Consider the following 19,298-nt stretch of genomic DNA (forward strand, 5'->3'; position numbering starts at 1 on the left):
AGGTTTCTTTTACGAAAAAGAAAAAGTTTTAAAATTTGCCAAGGATACGTGTAAGTAGCAGAAAAATAAAAGCTTTGTTCGATAAATATAAAAGTAGAACCTATACAAGAAGTTATTATTATACTAACAATGCCTATTAAATATATTAAAAAGAACAATAAAATATATAAAATCAATTCCATCTCGCTTGTATTATCAGTTACAGGATACCCTGTATACATACAATACATATTTACAATAGTTTAATAAAAATTTATGTATACTTCAATTATTACCTAAAATAAAATTAGTAACGCATATATACAATAAAAAGAATGAATAGACATATCGTTTAGTAAATAATTTGTTTTTGCTAGACAGCAATTCTAATTGAAATTTTGCAAATATATAAACAAAAATTTTGAACCTTTTTCAAACTCTAATGCACTTGATAACTCGAAGCTATGCACTTCACTCTGATAAAAATTTTTCATCAAATGCCTTTTGACGAAGCGAACGGATTCAAGTAAAATGATTTAAAAAGCGTGTTAGAGGAAATAAAAGAAGAGAAAAAAGTAAGGTTTTATTTTTCTAGGACCATGTTATTTTAAAATCATGTATAAAAAGAAATTATGTTTACCTACTATTAGTTTAGGAAAAAAGTTTCTTTGTATTTTTCTGATCAGATCGCATAACTATTATTATCGTATAACTATTAATTTGATCATTAGTAATTATGATATTGACAAAAAACGAAATATCAATCAAAAAACAGTTTTAGACTATTTTGAGAAGGCTGATTACAAAATATGAAAAAGAACTTGTTTAATGTTTGCATTAAAATACGAAAACACATTTTATCCCATTTCAATATATAGGATGATTCTTAAAACTGGGACAGGCTACTGCTTTTTATTAAGTAAAAATAGAAGCAAATGATACAGGAAAAAATCATATGGTATAATACGGCCTAATTGTCTGTTTTTTTTTTTTATTTTTTATGTGAATGCATCGATGCAGATGGAATTGCACTTTATTCTTCAATGCAAGTTAATGTTTTTTTTTAAATAATCGATTTCTTTATATATCCTACGTATAAAAATACTAACCCAAAGTTATCGAAATGTAAATAGTTTACAAGATATTTAATATTTTCTATCGTTACTTTATAGAGGTAGAGTTCTACATTTACTTGTCCATAAATATAAAATTATATTTACTTGTCCATAAAATCATTTCTGCAAAATTTTAGTTATTTTCTAGTTTTCTAAGAAAACGATTGACAAAATGGCACTTTTCATATTTCATCTCTCGCGTGTAAGGCATGTCCTATAAGGGAACAAAATAAAATATTAAATATCTCGTAAAGTATTATTATATTGATGATATTGAGTTAATATTTTTATACGCAGGCTACAAAAAAAAAAGTAGAATCGCTTTAAAGAATAAAATGTAGTTGCATCTGGTAGGTGCGTATAAAACAAATAAGAAAAAAAGTTAGAACGCATTATGACATATGATTATTCCTTCTATTATTTCTTTTTCCTATTTTCTCTATTTTTATTTAACCCTTCGAGTGCAGAGCACTAAGACTGCAGTCTAACAATTGCAATCGCCGGCGGCGGAATGATTTTTTTGCTAATGTGAACTATTTTGATAAAATAAAAGACAAAAAGAAAATAATCTCAAGCCAAGGAAGGTCGAAAAAATTGATAAGCGCATATATGCACCTTCAGTCCACACGGATTGCTTTCGTTGGATGCATATATGCGTCGATAGTACTCAAAGGGTTAATTAAGAGCATTAGTCTGTTCCAGTTACAAGTGTCATCCTGTAAATCAAAGAATTTTACCAGAGACAAATTTTGTTATGTGAGAGAGAGAAAAATACGTCGTTCAAAATGATATTCAAGAAAGAAATGATTTTTATATTTGCAAAAGCGGTTAAAAGAGAAAGAGAGAGAGAAAGAGGAGGAGTTTCGCGGTCTAGCCACAGGAAGTACTTTACATGCAAATGAAAATTACGGGATGCTGGCTATCTCTTGGTCGATTGGTCGCCGCCTTCGGCGTGCAACGCATTGCAGTCCGCACCTCTGCGTGGCTATGCTATTACAAAAAGAGAGAAAGAGAGAAAGAGATGGATCGTTAGACTCGAGGACGATCGAGAAACGTCTATTAAGTTCATTAGACTATCACGAGCAGAAGATACAAAACTTGTTTTTGCAACATACTCCTCGAGTAAGTACTTCAATGTTCAATGGGTGTGGCATTTATTGCGTGTTTGAAACATTTACAAAAAACACCATTGTTAAAAACTTAAGAATATTGATCATTAGGAAAATGTAGGAAATGTTAATTTGCTAACACGGTTCCGTTCCGGGTGTACCAATTTTAATTCAGACCAGAACCTCATTTCCTGTTAATGTAATAGTTTCGTCGGTAATAGATATAGTACAGGATACCAATTGTTGGAAGCACAACTGGCATCAGTAAAATTATTTGTTTGTTATATAATTCATTGTATAGCTTTAACATCTATTTCACGAATAAATAAATTAATAGTTCAAAAAAATCATGATAGAAAATGTATCATTTTTATTTAAAATATTATATTGTGTATTTATTGGTAGTGGCTGTGTAATAGAACTTGCTCAAATATGACTCAGCACGGAATTGACAATAATATTATTATTTAATTAAATTTATTATTTAAAATTTATTATTATTTAATTAAAATTATTATTATTATAATTATTATAATTATTATTATTAAAAGTGTTCAACTTATTCTTTAACTTATATTTTATTAAAATTCTACTAAAGAATAACGATTTTTTTTCTTAATATAATGAAATAAAATGCTTTAATAAACTATTTAGAGGACAAGTATATTTGTACGATAAGACATTAGTGTACAATTATCAATAAATGTATATTTTTACCTATGCCATGACATGGATCATCTCATTCAAACAATAGTTTTTTTCTATAATAATTTCATTTATATTTTTATTTTTATTGTATAATTCCATACGTAATAGTATTTACTTTTACAAATGTATTTCTTAACTAAAAATATCCAATAAATTTACAGTGTCTAATTTCTTTTTAGAAAAGATGACTCATTATTCTTATGGTCAATCACATATTTGTCTACATACAGATCATATACAAAAATAGTAATCATATAAACAAACAAAATGTAATCTTACCTTCATAAGAAATATGCCGAAAGTCATCAATGGCGCGTATAACCATTATAAAATTCTGCAGTATCATAATGCAGTAAACGTACCACCTTAGCTCCATCCTGACAGCTTTTGAGCCTGGTTTCTAAAAAACGAAGAAAATGAACAATTAAAAAAAAATAAAAAATCCCTTAGGCCAGGGCCCAATTAAAAAACATGAAAAATCCAATCAAACATATATTCGATAGAAAAGAAACAACGAAAACAAATTCCTATGCATCAAGAAGAGAACTCGTAACCACTTACTACAATTCTAATTGGAACATCAGTTCAGAAGCATAGTGATTCATACGTGCTTCGGCTAGAAGCCGGCGTGAAAGCTCGACTAATGAAACGTAGATCGTGGATCATGAATCCAGAGAAGGAAGGAACGATTAAAAAGGGGTATAGGGGAAGAAGAAGGGAGGGGTTGAGAGGTGGGGTGTTGGAAGAGGAACGAGAAGGCGGAGCAAGAACGACAAGGCATCTTCTGCACTTCCTTGACATTTACACGTATCATCGTCGTGCATTCCCGTCGGCACTCGTCGGTATTCCTCGGTATTGGTCGGTACTCGTACGGCCTTGAATAATATCTTCGTGCAAAAGAGCAAAACCGTCCTAGGGTTGCATTTCCACATAACGATTAAATAGGGGCAAAGGGGAAAAGGGGGAATAGAAACGTATTATGAATAATTCAAATCTTACGCCATCTTAGATTCGATTGAAACGATACGAATTTGAAATCTAAGAAAATCTATCTTTCCTTTTAGACCAATCAACGACAATCATCGTTGAAAATAAGACAAAAAAAAATTAACGAGTACGTAAGATTGATCGGAGCTGTCCAACGCACGGCCGCCCGCAGGCCGCGCGTGAAATGGCTTTGCAATAATGAATATATCCGGCTCAACGTAAAATTGTAAGCGACTTCCTGAATACATATATTGTACATTGTTTCAGTTAAATTTTGAGCTTAACAATTATCGTTATAATTAGTACGTTTATCATTTTTTGAGATCTGAGACAATGAAAAAGTGACTAATATCGACTAAATTAACATTAGGCGTAACAATTAATTCGGTGTCTTTATAAAAAATTTATTATAGTATTTATTTATAAAGTAATCATACATCTGTTATTATACAAGATAGTCTCCATTATTTTCAATTAATTTGGTCATCGGAATTGCAATTATTTACATTTAAACTAGAGTTATAACTAATTTAATATCAAAGGACCGAATTAATAACTACACATAATATAATATTATTATGACAGGACGAAGTCCTAATAATAAGAAGAAGAAGAGAAGAAGAAGAATATAATATTATAGTTTTTTTCTTATTATTTTAGGATTTGTTCTTCTTCGTTGTCTTCAAATGAGCTTCAAAGAAGCGTAAAAATTGGACACCCCTGGATTATTAAATCGAGGCGTCAAGAAGAAACTTAAAAAACGTCGCTAAGCATCTAACCTTGCTCGTTAGCCTCTAGCTCGTAGGACTAACGTAGGTGAGGACTAAGCTTCTTCTCAGACTTTCAGTTGGCTAGCTAACGGTAACGACTAGGAGTAGTAAACGACGAGGCTTAAGTCTTGCTAAAGAAGAGAGTGTGATTTTCTTTAGGACACCCTATAGATATCATCGGACGGAAGGACAGTCTCTCTCTCTCTCGCGCGCGCGCACGCACGCACGCACACACATCCATGTAACATATATAAATACATATAGATATATACACACACCTATGATAGGTGGATGGATGAATATAATGGCGTGCGCTATGGATGCAAGAGAAGCTCTATAGGAGACGACGAGGAAGACGACGAGGACGAACGTGGATCCATAAGAGGGACGGGTATCGGAGGATAGGAAGACAAGAGGATAGAGGAACCGCAGAGGCTACAAGGTCAACGACCTCGCCTACGTTCGCGACTAACTACTTCTTCTTCGAACCCTCTTAAGACATATATTGAGGACCGACTATCGCGAGAAATTTATCCAGTCTTTCCTGGTTTACCTATTCTTCTTACAGGGTCAGTTCACTAGGTTAGTATTTGTAAATATTTTTCCTTAGAATTTTGTTATTTTTATTTGTTCACTTTTTAATTTTTGTTTAATGTAATATAATAATATAATGAGTCAGTATTACACTTATTACTAAAAAGTATAATTAGTAAATTTGTATATTTGTAGATACTATAATTTTTGATTATTTTTAATATAATAGATAGTTTAGTATTTATAATAAAGAATCAATAGGTTATTATGAGGTGAGTCAGTATTATAGTGATTAATAAAAACAAATAATCGGTATCCTAAATAATAGAATATCGATATGTGTAGCACTCAGGTAACCAAGATAGAACCTTGCTTTTCTTAGAAGTACTGAACGTTTATTCAACATAGAGAAAAATTTGTTATATTGAACATACTCACATACTCATTGAAAATACTCAAATCTAAAGTGTCATTTATTTTACAAAATACTGATCAAATAAATAGCAATGTCTTTTCAAATGCCTAAATTTGAGACACTCAATAAATGTCTGTTCCTTTCAGTCCTTGTTTTAGTAACAAACCGAAAAAAAAATAAATAAAAATCCTCCAGTTTGTTTCTTGTTTGTTAATTTTTCATATTTTTTTCTTTCCTGTTATTTATCTTCCCTGCTCAAAGTCCACCTTTATCGTGTCGTTCATCTTGCAAGATAGTAGAAGAAAACTGTGCAAAGAACGATATTGAGGTTGCGAATCGAGCATATCGAATAAAAGTGAGACACTGTTTTTAAAAAAAAGAAAAAAGAATATGTCCAACTACACACAAGAAGTTACCGCAGTGGTTTCACTTCTCTTTTATCCATTGTCTTTCGGCGTCTGTCACCGTGACAGCTCGCTTTCTCGTCTATGAATAGATAGTAGGATAAAGGAGGACACGAGCACCGTAGTAGGCGATGTTACATCGTTACTACGATGTAGATAGATACGCGAGAGTATGCCCACATATTGGTTGCGTATATGCAACTTTAAATGTTAATAAAAGGATTGTATTTTTTCTTATTTTCTTATTCTTTCTAATTGATTAATATTTATTGAATCAATAATTTAAACACAATAAAGATTCAGTATTCATAATAACTTTAAATGTTTATTAAAGAATTTTTAAATTTTTTATTTTACTGTTATTTTTAATTGGTTAATATTTATTCGTTCAATATTTTCTAAATTTGTTAATCAATTATTATTAAAAATAATTGTTCATTATTTATAGTAACTTTGAATGTTAAATCCAAAATATTTAATTTTTATTTTACTTGTGTTTCTCATTTGCTATTATTAACTTAGTCAGTATTTAAAATACATGCTTAGTATTAATAATAAAATATCAATATGCAGGAACAGCTTGAATCTAAACAGAATCTAAAGGCTCGTTCGATTTTTAGCGCCTATCCAAAAAAACGGAAAAAAGAAACAATAAACAAAAAATACTTAAAATTATTTCTTTTTAAAATGCGGCCTTTGGGGATCATTATTCGAATTATCAACCTTTTAACCTTCTCGTTCTTTAATACTATCATTTTTGTATATGTGAGTGCATAAAAGCTATTGGTCCCCTAAGACATAATTCTTAATCGGCCCTGTCGACATGTAATATAAGTGGTCAGTATTACACCGATTAACACATTCTGTGCCGCGTGTACCATTCTTACTAAATACCTGAACCTCATTTCCTGGCAAAGTGATATTTTTGTATCAATGACAGATAAAATAAAGAAAAACAATTTATATCAATACAATTTTTTTTTTGTTACTCTAACATTTACTATAGAAACAAATAAATTGTCAGCTCAAACAGGAAGCTAAAAAAATAAATAATTTTGATAATTTCACCAAATCTTATACCATGTACAGTTATTGATGCACGTGTTCTGATAATTAACACATAATTTGAAACAATTTGACAGTAAAAATGTCAAATATCCAAACTGTGAATATTTAAAATAAATGATTAATGTTTAGAATAAAATTTCATTGCGTATTATTAGTACTCAACAAAATATTAGTGTACACCAACAATTTATTTTACAAGAAATTTGCCAAGAAAAGTAGAAAAATACTGCTGAAATAAAATGAAATGTTTTAGTTCGTTTAGTTCTCTTTAGAAAAGACTCTAGGAATCTTGTATTCTAGACCAGGTAGGTAACTGAGCACAGTACGTCGTAATACAATGAAATTCCATGTTTATTCCGAGTCACGAGACCCGCTCGGTTACGTACTAAACGTAAGATATTCTGGACCGCGTCGAGGTGGTCCCTAGAGGGCGCAGGTCTTTTAAAAGACCGTCGCAATAATACACGAAGGAACGCCACGGTGGTCCCGAAACTTTTTAAAGAGAACACGATGACCCCTTTGGAATATTAATATCCGGTGGTGTGTCTATTAGCCTTGTATTTCCTTTTCTAGACCCACACAAAAGATGAGATTTAAAATACCAGTAAAAAGAATATATCTAAAGACGTTAGAGACCTGTCCAATTGTTTATGTTCATCTACCTATTTATCTATTTTCTTTTGTATCTATTTAACCATTATTCTAATTGTTTATATATCGAAGTATCTAATTATTCTATCAATTTAGAATATTTACTGAATTATCCAATTTATTTTCTATATATTTATTTTTTCATCTCTATATTTATCTATTTACTTATCTTTTTGTCTATGTATATCTTTATGTACAGCAGTGATTCTAAATCACTGAGTTTATATTAGTATTACTTCTAAATTTTCCGCCAAATTATTAGAAATTATGTAATTAAATAAACTACTTAGCAATAAAAATGCAAAGTGTCATAGTGACTCCTTTGATTAAGCGTTTTGTTTTTGTTTCTGTTTTAGTTCACTACTAACATGAAATGAGCTTATCACAGTTTACAATATCCTATTTGTCTGAATTTAAATTTTCTGTATTAACTAATATAAAATCTAAAAAAAAAATCGAAATTAGGAAATGTTGAACATGACATGACAGTTGCCTTAGCTTTTCTGCGTCCAAATATAAAAGAAATTATTCAGAAGAATCAAGCATATATTTTTCATAGACATGAAACCCGTTTGTATATTTAATATTACGTATATATTATTGAATTGACAATATTTTTATTTATTTTTCATAATTTTTTTATAGAAGTTTTGTGTATAGACATATTTTTGTATTGGGTTGGCAACTAAGTGATTACAGATTTTATCAATAGACAAATCACATTTAATTCAGTTTTTTGATAGCAAAGATCAGAAATTTTATGAACGTGGAATTATGACACTGCCTAAACGATGGCAAAAGGTTATCGACAAAAACGGACAGTACCTAATTGAATAAAGTTATATTTTTTAGCAAAAATTTTGAATTTTCCTTCTTATTTAAAATCAGCAATCATTTAGTTGCCCACCTAATAGATCTATTCGTTAGTAAAATTAAAATTAATAATCTATACACATCATTAGCCTTATTTATAAAATTTTAGGGGATGCTGTATTCATATTTTAAATTTATGAATTAAAATTAATTTTTCCTCGTCTTTTAAATGCAGATATAAAGTTTCAAATTCTGCAGTTGATTCCATAAAGCTTTTATAAAATAGTTTGTACGGATCATTTTTGCAAAAACGCATCCACACACAGCATATATTTTACAAATTACTTTTTTCATTCTAACATGAGAGTTATTTAATCTTTTAAAAATAATATCTTTTAAGTTTTTCGTTGAAATAAAATTTTCGCGCTTCATCTGGTAGAGTAGAAATTTCTTTTATTTTGCAGCATTATTTAATTATTTTGTAATAATCTTCTCGGACATACAAAAAATTTGATTTTCGTATTGCCATTTCAATAAGTCAAAAATCCCTATCGTTTAGTAAATATGAGTGTCCTGAAAGTAAAACATTATGATCGCAGGTTATAAAATAGTCTTACACTATTATTAGAATAAATAAATATTTATTTTAAATAAAGAATCTATAATACCACCAATGAAAATGAATATTCTTCTAGATCTCCATGATATTTCATAATAAAATTTAACAACACGTTTCACGTGCAATTTATGCACAATCTCGAGTTTCTTAAAAATTGACTTACACCACTATCAAAACGAACGACTCATATTTCAATGACATTGGGTTAATACTTTTTTAAGTGGAATGAAAAAATGAATTGATTAGTTTAAAAAATAATAGGGATTGCATTGAAGAATAAAGTGAAATATTACCTGACAGGTGTATCGGTGCATTCACATAAAAAAAATAAGAATAGGAAGTTAGGACGTATTATGTCATATGATTTTTTCTCTATCACTTCTTTTATATTTTTTACTTTAGTAAAGAACAAGTAGCTTGTCCCAAGAGTCACCCTCTATATATCTATATATATATGTATATACCTATCTATCAATCTATCTATCTATTACGTGCCCGAAATGAATTGTGGGCAATTTCAGAAATGGTTTGATACAACGTATTAGCAATACCGTTCTAATCTAACCTCAGTGACTTCGGTTTAGAGATCAACTGGAAATATCTCCGACTAGAATTTGATCCAGCATCCGAAACACCTCGAGAATTCGAGTGTACGTATTATATCTCGAGTGTTGAATGTGATATATCGTTGAATCGAAATTAGACACGTATATATATATATATATACATATGTGTACGTAAATAAACCTGAGAGTTAATATAAACGAATTTGTTTTCACTACATGAATGGGAAATAACAAATAGAAAGCTTTCATTATATCGCAAGAAGCACATGGCCAAAAAAACATGACGTCCGAATACGAATTAAGATTACGATAAATTAGAGAGAAAAAGAGAGAGAGAGAGAGAGATAAAGATAGAAATAATATATCGTATTTCACTATTAAAGACAAGAATATCCAATCGTAAAGCGTAGTGTGTTAACTTGACGTTTATCTGACTAATATTTACGGAAAAAGTGAAAATCAGGGATAATCCTCATTCGAATCTACGTACGAATATATATATATATATATACACGTAGATCAATTGTCATATATATGTATATACGTGTGGGTGGATAGTATGGTTGCGTCGGTGTGGCCATCGATTCGTCCGTCACTTTTATCGTAATGTATGAGACGGGCTTTCGCAACAAATGATGAACGTGAAAGAGAAAGAAACAGATAAAAATTGGAAAAAAAGAAAAGTATAGAGGAATAGTTGTGGGTGGTGGTGGTGGTGGTGGCGGCAGCGTTGCATGATCCAAGTCTCAAACAAGCCGGTTTTTAGATTTAAGAAAGAGCTAAGAAAGGAAAAAGAATGGGGGAGGGAGGGTGTAAAATCACGTGATGTATGCCTAACATTCACATACACATCTACGCACACTTACGTACTACACGTGTAAACAATAGATAACCAACATATATATATATATACGTGTACATGCATATAACATACGTGCTTGCAAATATAAAGACACGAATACATAAATACACATATAAATATACATACGGACAGGGAACACATGACACGCACACAATTGTACATACATGAAAACATATACACATAGAAAAGAGGCTTTAAAGGCTCAGTCTCTTCCTAGTTTGCTTTGTAGACGATAAAGAGTTAGTGAAAAAGAAAAAAGAGACAGACAGACAGATAGACAGACAGACAAACAGAGAGAAAGAAAGAAAGAGAGATGAAGAAAAAGTGTAAACGCCTACGAACATTAAACACAAGCATGCTCTCGAATCGAATCCCACTGTAACGCCTTCATTCTAGACTAGTTACTTAATTTAGCCACGTTAACTAATCATCTTTTATTCACTCGAACGAATATCAGATAACCTCGAGAAATCCTCTCTGGGACATCGATTTGATTAATATTCGATCTAATAATATTTGATAGACGTGTACGTGATACGAGATATGAGGCACAGTATACTCACGCATAACACAATTTTTTGTAACAAGAGTTCTTGTCATACGTCAAAAATATTGCGATTATACTATTTTAAGGATAAGATTGCTTTAATCGTACGTATAAAAAAAAGGGTATGAAATGCGTGATTTTATATATAAATAAGAAATATTTGTATTCTTTTATAACTTTTTTTAACATCGATTTACTTTTACTTTGATGAAGTTCGAGATATCTGTATAAATATAAGCTTTTAAATAAAATTAACAAATAGTATTTAATTATTATCGGTATAATTAAGGAGTTAGGATCCTAAATGGTACCAACTAGAGCCTAAGTCGTAACTGAGAACAGAAATAAAACAAAAATAACCAAAATGGTAATATTTATAAATAATAATTAAGTAGATTCAGTTTTTACAATCATTAAAAAAATATTTCTTTGTATTTTTATTAATTCCTACACATATATCGTGCACCAATATTTTACATTGTTAAAAAAAAAAAATTATATCATATTTTATACACGATTATTCGCCCTAATGTAAAATTGCACAATCAAAATTGCGTTTACTTTTTTTGACTTTTTGACGTATTTCAACATAATCTTCATATATATGTTAAGGTCAATTACAAATTCCGGGTATTGTATAGATTGCCCGAGGCATTCTATAGAAGGATTATGGTCAATCTATAATATATGTTTCAGTTGACTGTGTTTAGAACACGAGGAGGGGGGAAAAAGAAATACTTATAAGCTCGTGTAAGTGATACAAACCATGGAAATTTAAAAATTCGTATACAATGTCAGTAACAAGTTTCGATCAATCTACAAAACGTGCTTTAGTGAATTAAAGTGTGAAGTGTTTAAGTGAAGTGTTTAAAGCATGATAAAGGGGGGGGAGGCTAAGGGCATAGTGATCTTAAGCTCTTGTAAGTGAAACAAAAACTTTAAAAATACGAGTTAAGCAGAGGTACGACTTGAGTAACCTTACTCCATACGGGGTATTCAAAAAGGTTGATACCAAACTTACGTTATGTATTACTGACAATGAGTTCAAATAGATTGATTAAAATGTTCTAAGTGTCTGTTTCTTTGTTCTAATTTTTCCTATGAATGAGTGAAAAAATTCTACGATCAGGTATTCTAAGTTCCGGGATGTTTTCTTGATAAAATCTACGTACTTCCAGTTCATGTTCGTTTGCATAAAATACATGTTAGTAATTTCAGCATGCATATAGGAAAACTGTTATTTATCAATAATGCCAATGACAATAAAGTAAAATTTTCGCATGGAAATTGTTCTGTCTAACATAATATTCGATTTATTATTAGATTATATAACTGAAAAAGTCGATGAAATTCTGCAAAAAATATCTATATCTATAAGAAATGAAACATCAAAGTAGAAAACATTTTTAAATTATATATGATAAAACCTTCTTTCACTTTTACACTAAAATATGAAAAAAAATTTTCCTTGAGTGAATAACTTTCGCATAATTGATTTCCAAAGTTAGTGTTTCCACCGCGTTCTGTATCACACCTATATCTTAAATATTGTTATTGTTACCTGTATCGAATACGTGAATACAGTCATAGAGAAGAATTCTAATTCGTAAAACGTTTTAGAATACTTGAGTACAAGGTGACAGCACAGTTTCGTTGTTTGGATCTCAATTTTGATCTTGATCGGAATCAGAAAGGAAAGGAGACGTAGTGTTCGCTTAAAAAGTCGGATGAACAATGTACTGGAAGTTCATTATTATGGACCGGTAGTTTCTTATGGACGACAGGAAGCACAGTGGATAGTATTAGGTAGACGTTGTAGAAAGAGGAACGGGGTTTCTCTTCGTTCGTGTAGCACGTGACGGGAAAAGAATCCGTACTCGACGTATGCTTCTGAGATGACAATGAGTTCGGGTAGCTAACGTTCTCAGAGTATGTATACCTAAAAGTATTCTTTGCCCACCAAAGATATGGGTTTACGGTTACGCGATAACAACAACGACAGAGAAAGAAACGCGATAAACACATGAAACAAGCTAAAGATAGATAACGGTATAGATTTTAAGTAGAAATCTTTTTTACCGTTGTACTTTTAGTCGTTCCGCCAATAACGTTGTTTTATGATTTATTAGATTTATAGGATTAGTGATTTTTTGTATAGATTTTTAGTTTTCTTTTTTTTTTAATAAAATTTCAGTGTAATATGAATGATCAGTATTATAACGGTTATGGAAAAAATTGTTTAATTTTTTATTTAAATTGTAATTTTTTAAATTTAATTCTTTATTTTTATTTTTATTTTTATTTAAATATTTGTAAATTTAAAATTTTAATAAATATCCGTCCTGTTTTTTTCATTGATAAAAATAAAAAAAAATGTAAAATAAATAATAAAAAACAGTAGCCTGTTTTCAGTTAAAAAATATTTTCGATTAATAAAAACTATTTTTTTATTGGTTGCTATGTTTTGGTCAGTAGTTTAAAGATTATTAGTTTTATATTCGAATTAAAATATAATAACTTGTAAGCATTTCAAGTATTAATATTATTACAAAAAATAATAGCAAACAAATAAATAATACTGTACTATCTAAGTGCAATATTTAAATATTTATACTAAATAAAATATTTATATCTACTACTATTTATTTCATAAAAAATAATTACTATTAATTTAGTAAAAATACTAAACAAATAAATAAAAGTAATAAAAATAGTTATTAAGAGTCTTACGAAAAATTTTTGCGTAAGTATTAACTCGCGTGGTATCAAACGTATTACTCATATATCAGATCGCACGTACCAACAAATTGATCATTTAAACGTCATAAAACGTCATACAAATTGATCATTTAAACATTTAAACATTTATTTTGTTTGTGTTTTCTCAAACTTTTTTTTTCTGATATAAGATATATAATAGGAATAACCAAGATTATATTTTGACATATTTTTTACTATATAATTAATTAAAAAAAAAAAAAATTGCAAAAACTATTATAAACATTGTCAGTATTTTACTAATTAACAAAAAGATGTTTAGTATTTTAACTAATTAGCTGTGATGACCTTTTTGAAAAATATGTATCTAAATTGCATCGTAAAAACAGAGTGATGACGAATATACTCGTTAAATACAGAGTGTGTGTAGCTGTTATAATATTAAATTAAATTTTAATCAAGAATGACTGTTTTAATTTTTTATTAAATTACTAATTTTATAACTATTATAAGCTTATAACTTTTATAATTTATTTGTTGACTAAATTTAAAAAAATAGTTTGCATATATAAAAAATTGAATGTGTTTTCGTTAAATAAAACTTAATAAACATATGGCACTTCGCAAATCGAACACCAATATCTTCATTCTTTTCGAATATTATTTTTGCAACAATATAAACATATTCATATAGAATTATTTCTTAAAGGTTTTCTTGTATTTAATCTGAAAAATATTTCTCGATTAGAAGTGAAGCTTTAAATTTAGTTGGCCAAGTTTGCTCTACTTTGCTAACACTATATACAGTATTTTTATAATAGTTATTTATGTTTTTGTTTTCGTTTTATTTCGTTTTGGTCTTCAAATATTATATCTAAAACATCTTGAAATTAACGAAAATATATTTTAGTTTTCACTAAAATTTCAATTTATATATATATATATATACATATTAAATGGTAAGTACTTTTTCTGCATGACGAGTATACTCGTCAATTAAAGGTAACTGGTTAATTAAAATATTTATAAAAATAACATAAGCTATATTAACAGTAATAGCATTAAATGTGTGATTTGATAGTGAAATTTTATTACATATACTGTAATAATTATTTATACACGCTGATCATTTAATTTATAAAATATTTCAAATAAATTAATAAAAATACTGTTAAAACACACACACACACACAAATGGTAGTAATATTTTATTATTGATTTATTTAATATCAGTATAAAAATATAGTGATAAAAGTGGATGAATATTTAAGAGTGATAGATCGGTAGGATTTGACGGGCGATACGAAAGTTGGTATTCGATAAATCGACTGTTCTCAAGTGGCGTGAACTGAATAAGTATTAACGTGTCAAAAATAACGTGTAAGAAAGAAAAAGGGAAATAAATAAATTAGCGTTGCCAAGAGGGGAGAGAAAAATAAAAGAAAAATGAAAAAGATGTAAAGAAAGAGTAAGAGAGAGAGAAAGAAATGGCGTCGAAGTTGGTACGTAATACCCAACCCACAACCCACAGCCATCGGGCCTCCGTGCAAGGTCTGACAAACAAAGGGCTGGCTATAAAGCAGCCCGGTCATAAAACATGCTGCCAAGCACGACAAGCCGAATTCGTGAGGCACAACTTCTTGAGTTGGATAGAAATGAGGAAAGCCGCGGAATTAAAAGAGACTTCCAAGAAGAAGAAGAAGAAGAAAAAGTAGAAAACGAGAAAAAGAGAGAGATGTGTTTTATGTTCGAACATTCAAGTTCGATCAGTCACGCTCGATTAATTCGATCTTACAAACTTGATAATAAAAATAAAAATAAAAATTCAAGATATGTACTCAAATATTCAAAACAATTGAGACGTTGAAAATCAGAGTAAGACTATCCCACGTTTTCTTATTTTCTCTTAAAATACCCAGTATTTGATAATATAACTAATACATTTTTAAAATTTGTCTCTTATTGAACCTAAAAAGGTAAAAATGTAAGGATTTACTTTCAAAACTAGTCTAGAGCAAGCTGGCAACATTTTTTACAATTTTCTAAAGCGTTTCTCTCAAAATCACAGATGGTGGGTTGGACCATTCTAGTTTTCAATTCCTCAATTCAGTGGTTCTATACTTTTTTAATAAAGAAATACAATACTAATACTGGAAGTACTAAAAAATGATTAATAGGATAAATCTTCGATTCTTTATTATGTTAATTTGTACAGGAGGTATCTGCTAGCTGATTAATAATTTATTATATTACAGAGTCTATAAAATATAATATATATATATAAAAAAGAGAGTATAAATTTATATTATTTTTTAAATATCTCTAATCACCTAGGGGTTGTATACTATCTAGATGAGATAATATGAACAAGATTACGATCCTAATTTATTAAAAGTAGAGAAAAAACAATTAATAGGACTTATATTCGATGATTTATCGTGACATTTGGTAAAATAGAAGCTTGTCGTTTGATAAATTATTTATTGTATTAAAAAATGTATAAAATATAGTAAAAAGAAAATACAAACATAAAGTGATTACTCTAAATATTGTTTTTAACAATAGATCAATTATTAATCTTGATAAACCAGTAGTTCCTCTAAGGGATGGCTTAAAATATTATACAATTTTTATTATTTTAATTCTATTTGCAACTTTTTATTTGCACGAACTTGGGTTTTCGGTAGTTGCTATGATAAAATCTAAATATCGCACGAAAATTAATGTGGAGAAGAAAATGAGGTTGATTTTATTTAGTTTAATTCCATAATTTGAAAAAAATATGCGGCAACCAATAAATTCATATATCACACTAATTGAATTTGTTCAATTATATTTTTTGTGATCTAAAATGTGTTTTATTTATTTGTATAACCCTTTCAAAGATTCATTGGCTATTTTCCAAAGTATACTTGTTAGGATTTGACATACGATGCCTTGGAAAAATTTAGATTCAGCAAGGGCGCTAAGAATCGAAAAAGTTTGGGAACCACTGTTATGATGTATTATTCAAATATACCAAATTATTGAGGAGTTGCACCTTTTTCGATAAGATATTATGTTTGAGATAATAATATTAATTAACTGGAAGTAGTAAAAAATGATTAATAGAATAAATCTTTGATTCTTTATCATGTTAATTCGTACAGCAGGTGCTTGTCAGTTGATAAATCATTTACGATATTACGAAACTTTAAACATACAATAAAAAGAGAATAACATACAAGAATATAAATTTTTTAAATATCCAGTATTATTTAGGGGTTTTATATTTTTTCGATGAAATAATATGAAATAAATCACTATCCTAATTTATTGAAAGATTACAAAAATTAATAGAAAGTACTCAAGAATAAATTAGGATCAATCCTCGATTCTGTATTATGTAAATTTGTAAAATATGTGCTAGTCAACTGATAAATTATTTACAAGATTACAAGCTGTATAAAGTATAAAAAGAAAAAATATATGATATATTACTCTAATACCCCAAATGACATATGAGTTTTTTGATAAGGTTATATAAAAGAGATTACAATCCTAATTTCCTGAAAGTAACGAAGAAACGATAAATAGGATCAATATTTGACCTTTCGTCATGAAAATTTGTAAAACAGGTGCCTGTCAGATGATAAATTATATATTCTCATTTCTTCTCTCTTTCTTGTTTGATAAGAGGGCTATCTCATTCAAGTTGACCTCTCTCTCTTTTTCTCTTTCTATTTCTCGCAGTCGGAATGAGCTTTGCTAACTCGATGATGTGAGAGAAGCTGAAAGCTTCATGTCCAAGAATGAGTAATGAATATATGCATGTTCCAAGATCAATGTTCATATAAAATGCAAGGAAGTGAACAAAAAACAAAAAAGAGAGAGAGAGAGAAAGGAAAAGAATATCGTATATTCATACAGTGATTCTCCAAAATATTCAGACATTACAGTATGACCAACTTTATGACATCATATTTTGGGTGTTTATTAAAGCAATTACTCTGATTATTGTTTATAGCAAAAAGTGATTTATTGTATTAATCTCGTCAAATGTATATAATTTATTTTAAACATTTACAAATTATATAATAAAAATTATTTAAAAAAAATAATTTAAAATTAAGGTAGAAATATATTGAGGGGAGCCAACATAATATTCTGGACCTACATTTTATTATATGGAGTTGAAAACTTATTATTAGTATTTATTGAGAGTATTATGTATTTATTATATATTTATTTAAACAAAGTTAAAAACTATTTATTTCGAAGTACAAAAAAAATTAAGATTAATAATAGTTTGAAGTTCTATTAAGACAAAAATATAAATACTATATTTTTATTAAACAAATCTCCCAAATTCTTAATCTCCAATAATAATTACCAGATCCGAATCCCATTTAAAATTTACGGAATGAATTAGTAAGAAAATTCTGAAGATTCAAATTTTTCTAGTAGCTAAATAAAAACGAAGACTCGAAAATGATTGGGCAAATATAACAATAGAACATTTTTAAAAAATTATAAATAATATGTCAAACAGATATGAAGACATGTTCTAAAAGAAAATAGTTACGTTACAAAGTATTAAAATTATATGTTCGATAATAAATTAGATCAAATAAGTGATAAATGAAAAAAATCTGAATATTTTTTGAGCTAAAAATACAGGAGCGGATTTAAGCACGGTTTTTATGGGCAGTAATTCAAAGCCCCGTTCAATAAAATTTAAATCGTTGATTGGCAAATAGTTGAATTTAAATAAAATACCAAGAACATCAAATAAAATAAAAAGAGTTCTTTAATGTCTGATACTTATAATTTATCCTTTTTAATAAATGGGTAGAAAAATAGTTTTTTAAAAAATAGCGAGTAAGTCATTGTAACTAAACCAGTCTTGGGTTAATTGGGTAGGCCCTTGAGTGTTACTGCAGGATGTGGTCTTCAAATTTTTTCGGTTCAAAAAACCCTTATTAAGGTAAAAATATTTTGACACACTTTCTCATAAAAAGATCAATACTTGATTTGCTTATATTTTTGTATGCTGCTTTTTATACTATTTAAAATAGTAATACAAAGCTTTAATTTTAATATTAGACACTGATTGTGAGATGAAAATTTTCAATAACAACAAATGATATTAATACAATGTAATATATTTAAACAACAATTCGTGGAACCCTTGGATTCCATGGAAAAAAGTTTGAAGACTCCAGGATTCCCAAAATTAACAATTTGTTTTTACAAAAATGTGATATTATTTCATTATAAATAACGTTATTATACATGTACATTATAAATAATGTATATATAAATTTATAAAAACATTATTTATTTTTCTTAGGAATAATAAATGGTTTATTGCAAAAAGCAATAATTATTTGCTTAATAACCAATTGAAATATAAAGCGATAAAGTTAATTATATATTTAATATTCGAGTACT

The 19,298-nt window shown here is 28.7% G+C and overlaps 1 protein-coding gene and 1 long non-coding RNA gene across 4 annotated transcripts in view; one reads left to right on the forward strand and one right to left on the reverse strand.

The window, feature by feature from the left end:
* LOC122521333 (semaphorin-5A) overlaps positions 1-19,298 on the reverse strand; it is a 123,732-nt gene that overhangs the window by 78,582 nt on the left and 25,852 nt on the right. For 2 of the 3 annotated variants that reach the window (XM_043641983.1, XM_043641992.1), the window contains exon 2: positions 3,191-3,311. The exons of the other annotated variant lie outside the window; for it this stretch is intronic. In XM_043641983.1, coding sequence (XP_043497918.1) covers positions 3,191-3,287 — 97 coding nt within the window. In that variant the 5' untranslated portion in view covers positions 3,288-3,311. The remainder of the gene's footprint in view (positions 1-3,190; positions 3,312-19,298) is intronic. 3 annotated transcript variants of the gene reach the window in all.
* Positions 1,730-5,238, forward strand: LOC122521349. Its single transcript, XR_006304743.1, has 3 exons — positions 1,730-2,216; positions 4,559-4,714; positions 4,828-5,238. It is a non-coding gene; the product is annotated as an uncharacterized LOC122521349 (long non-coding RNA).

The sequence above is a fragment of the Polistes fuscatus genome, unplaced genomic scaffold (genome assembly GCF_010416935.1).
Source record: "Polistes fuscatus isolate 324 unplaced genomic scaffold, CU_Pfus_HIC Scaffold1, whole genome shotgun sequence".
NCBI classification, from domain to species: Eukaryota; Metazoa; Arthropoda; class Insecta; order Hymenoptera; family Vespidae; genus Polistes; species Polistes fuscatus.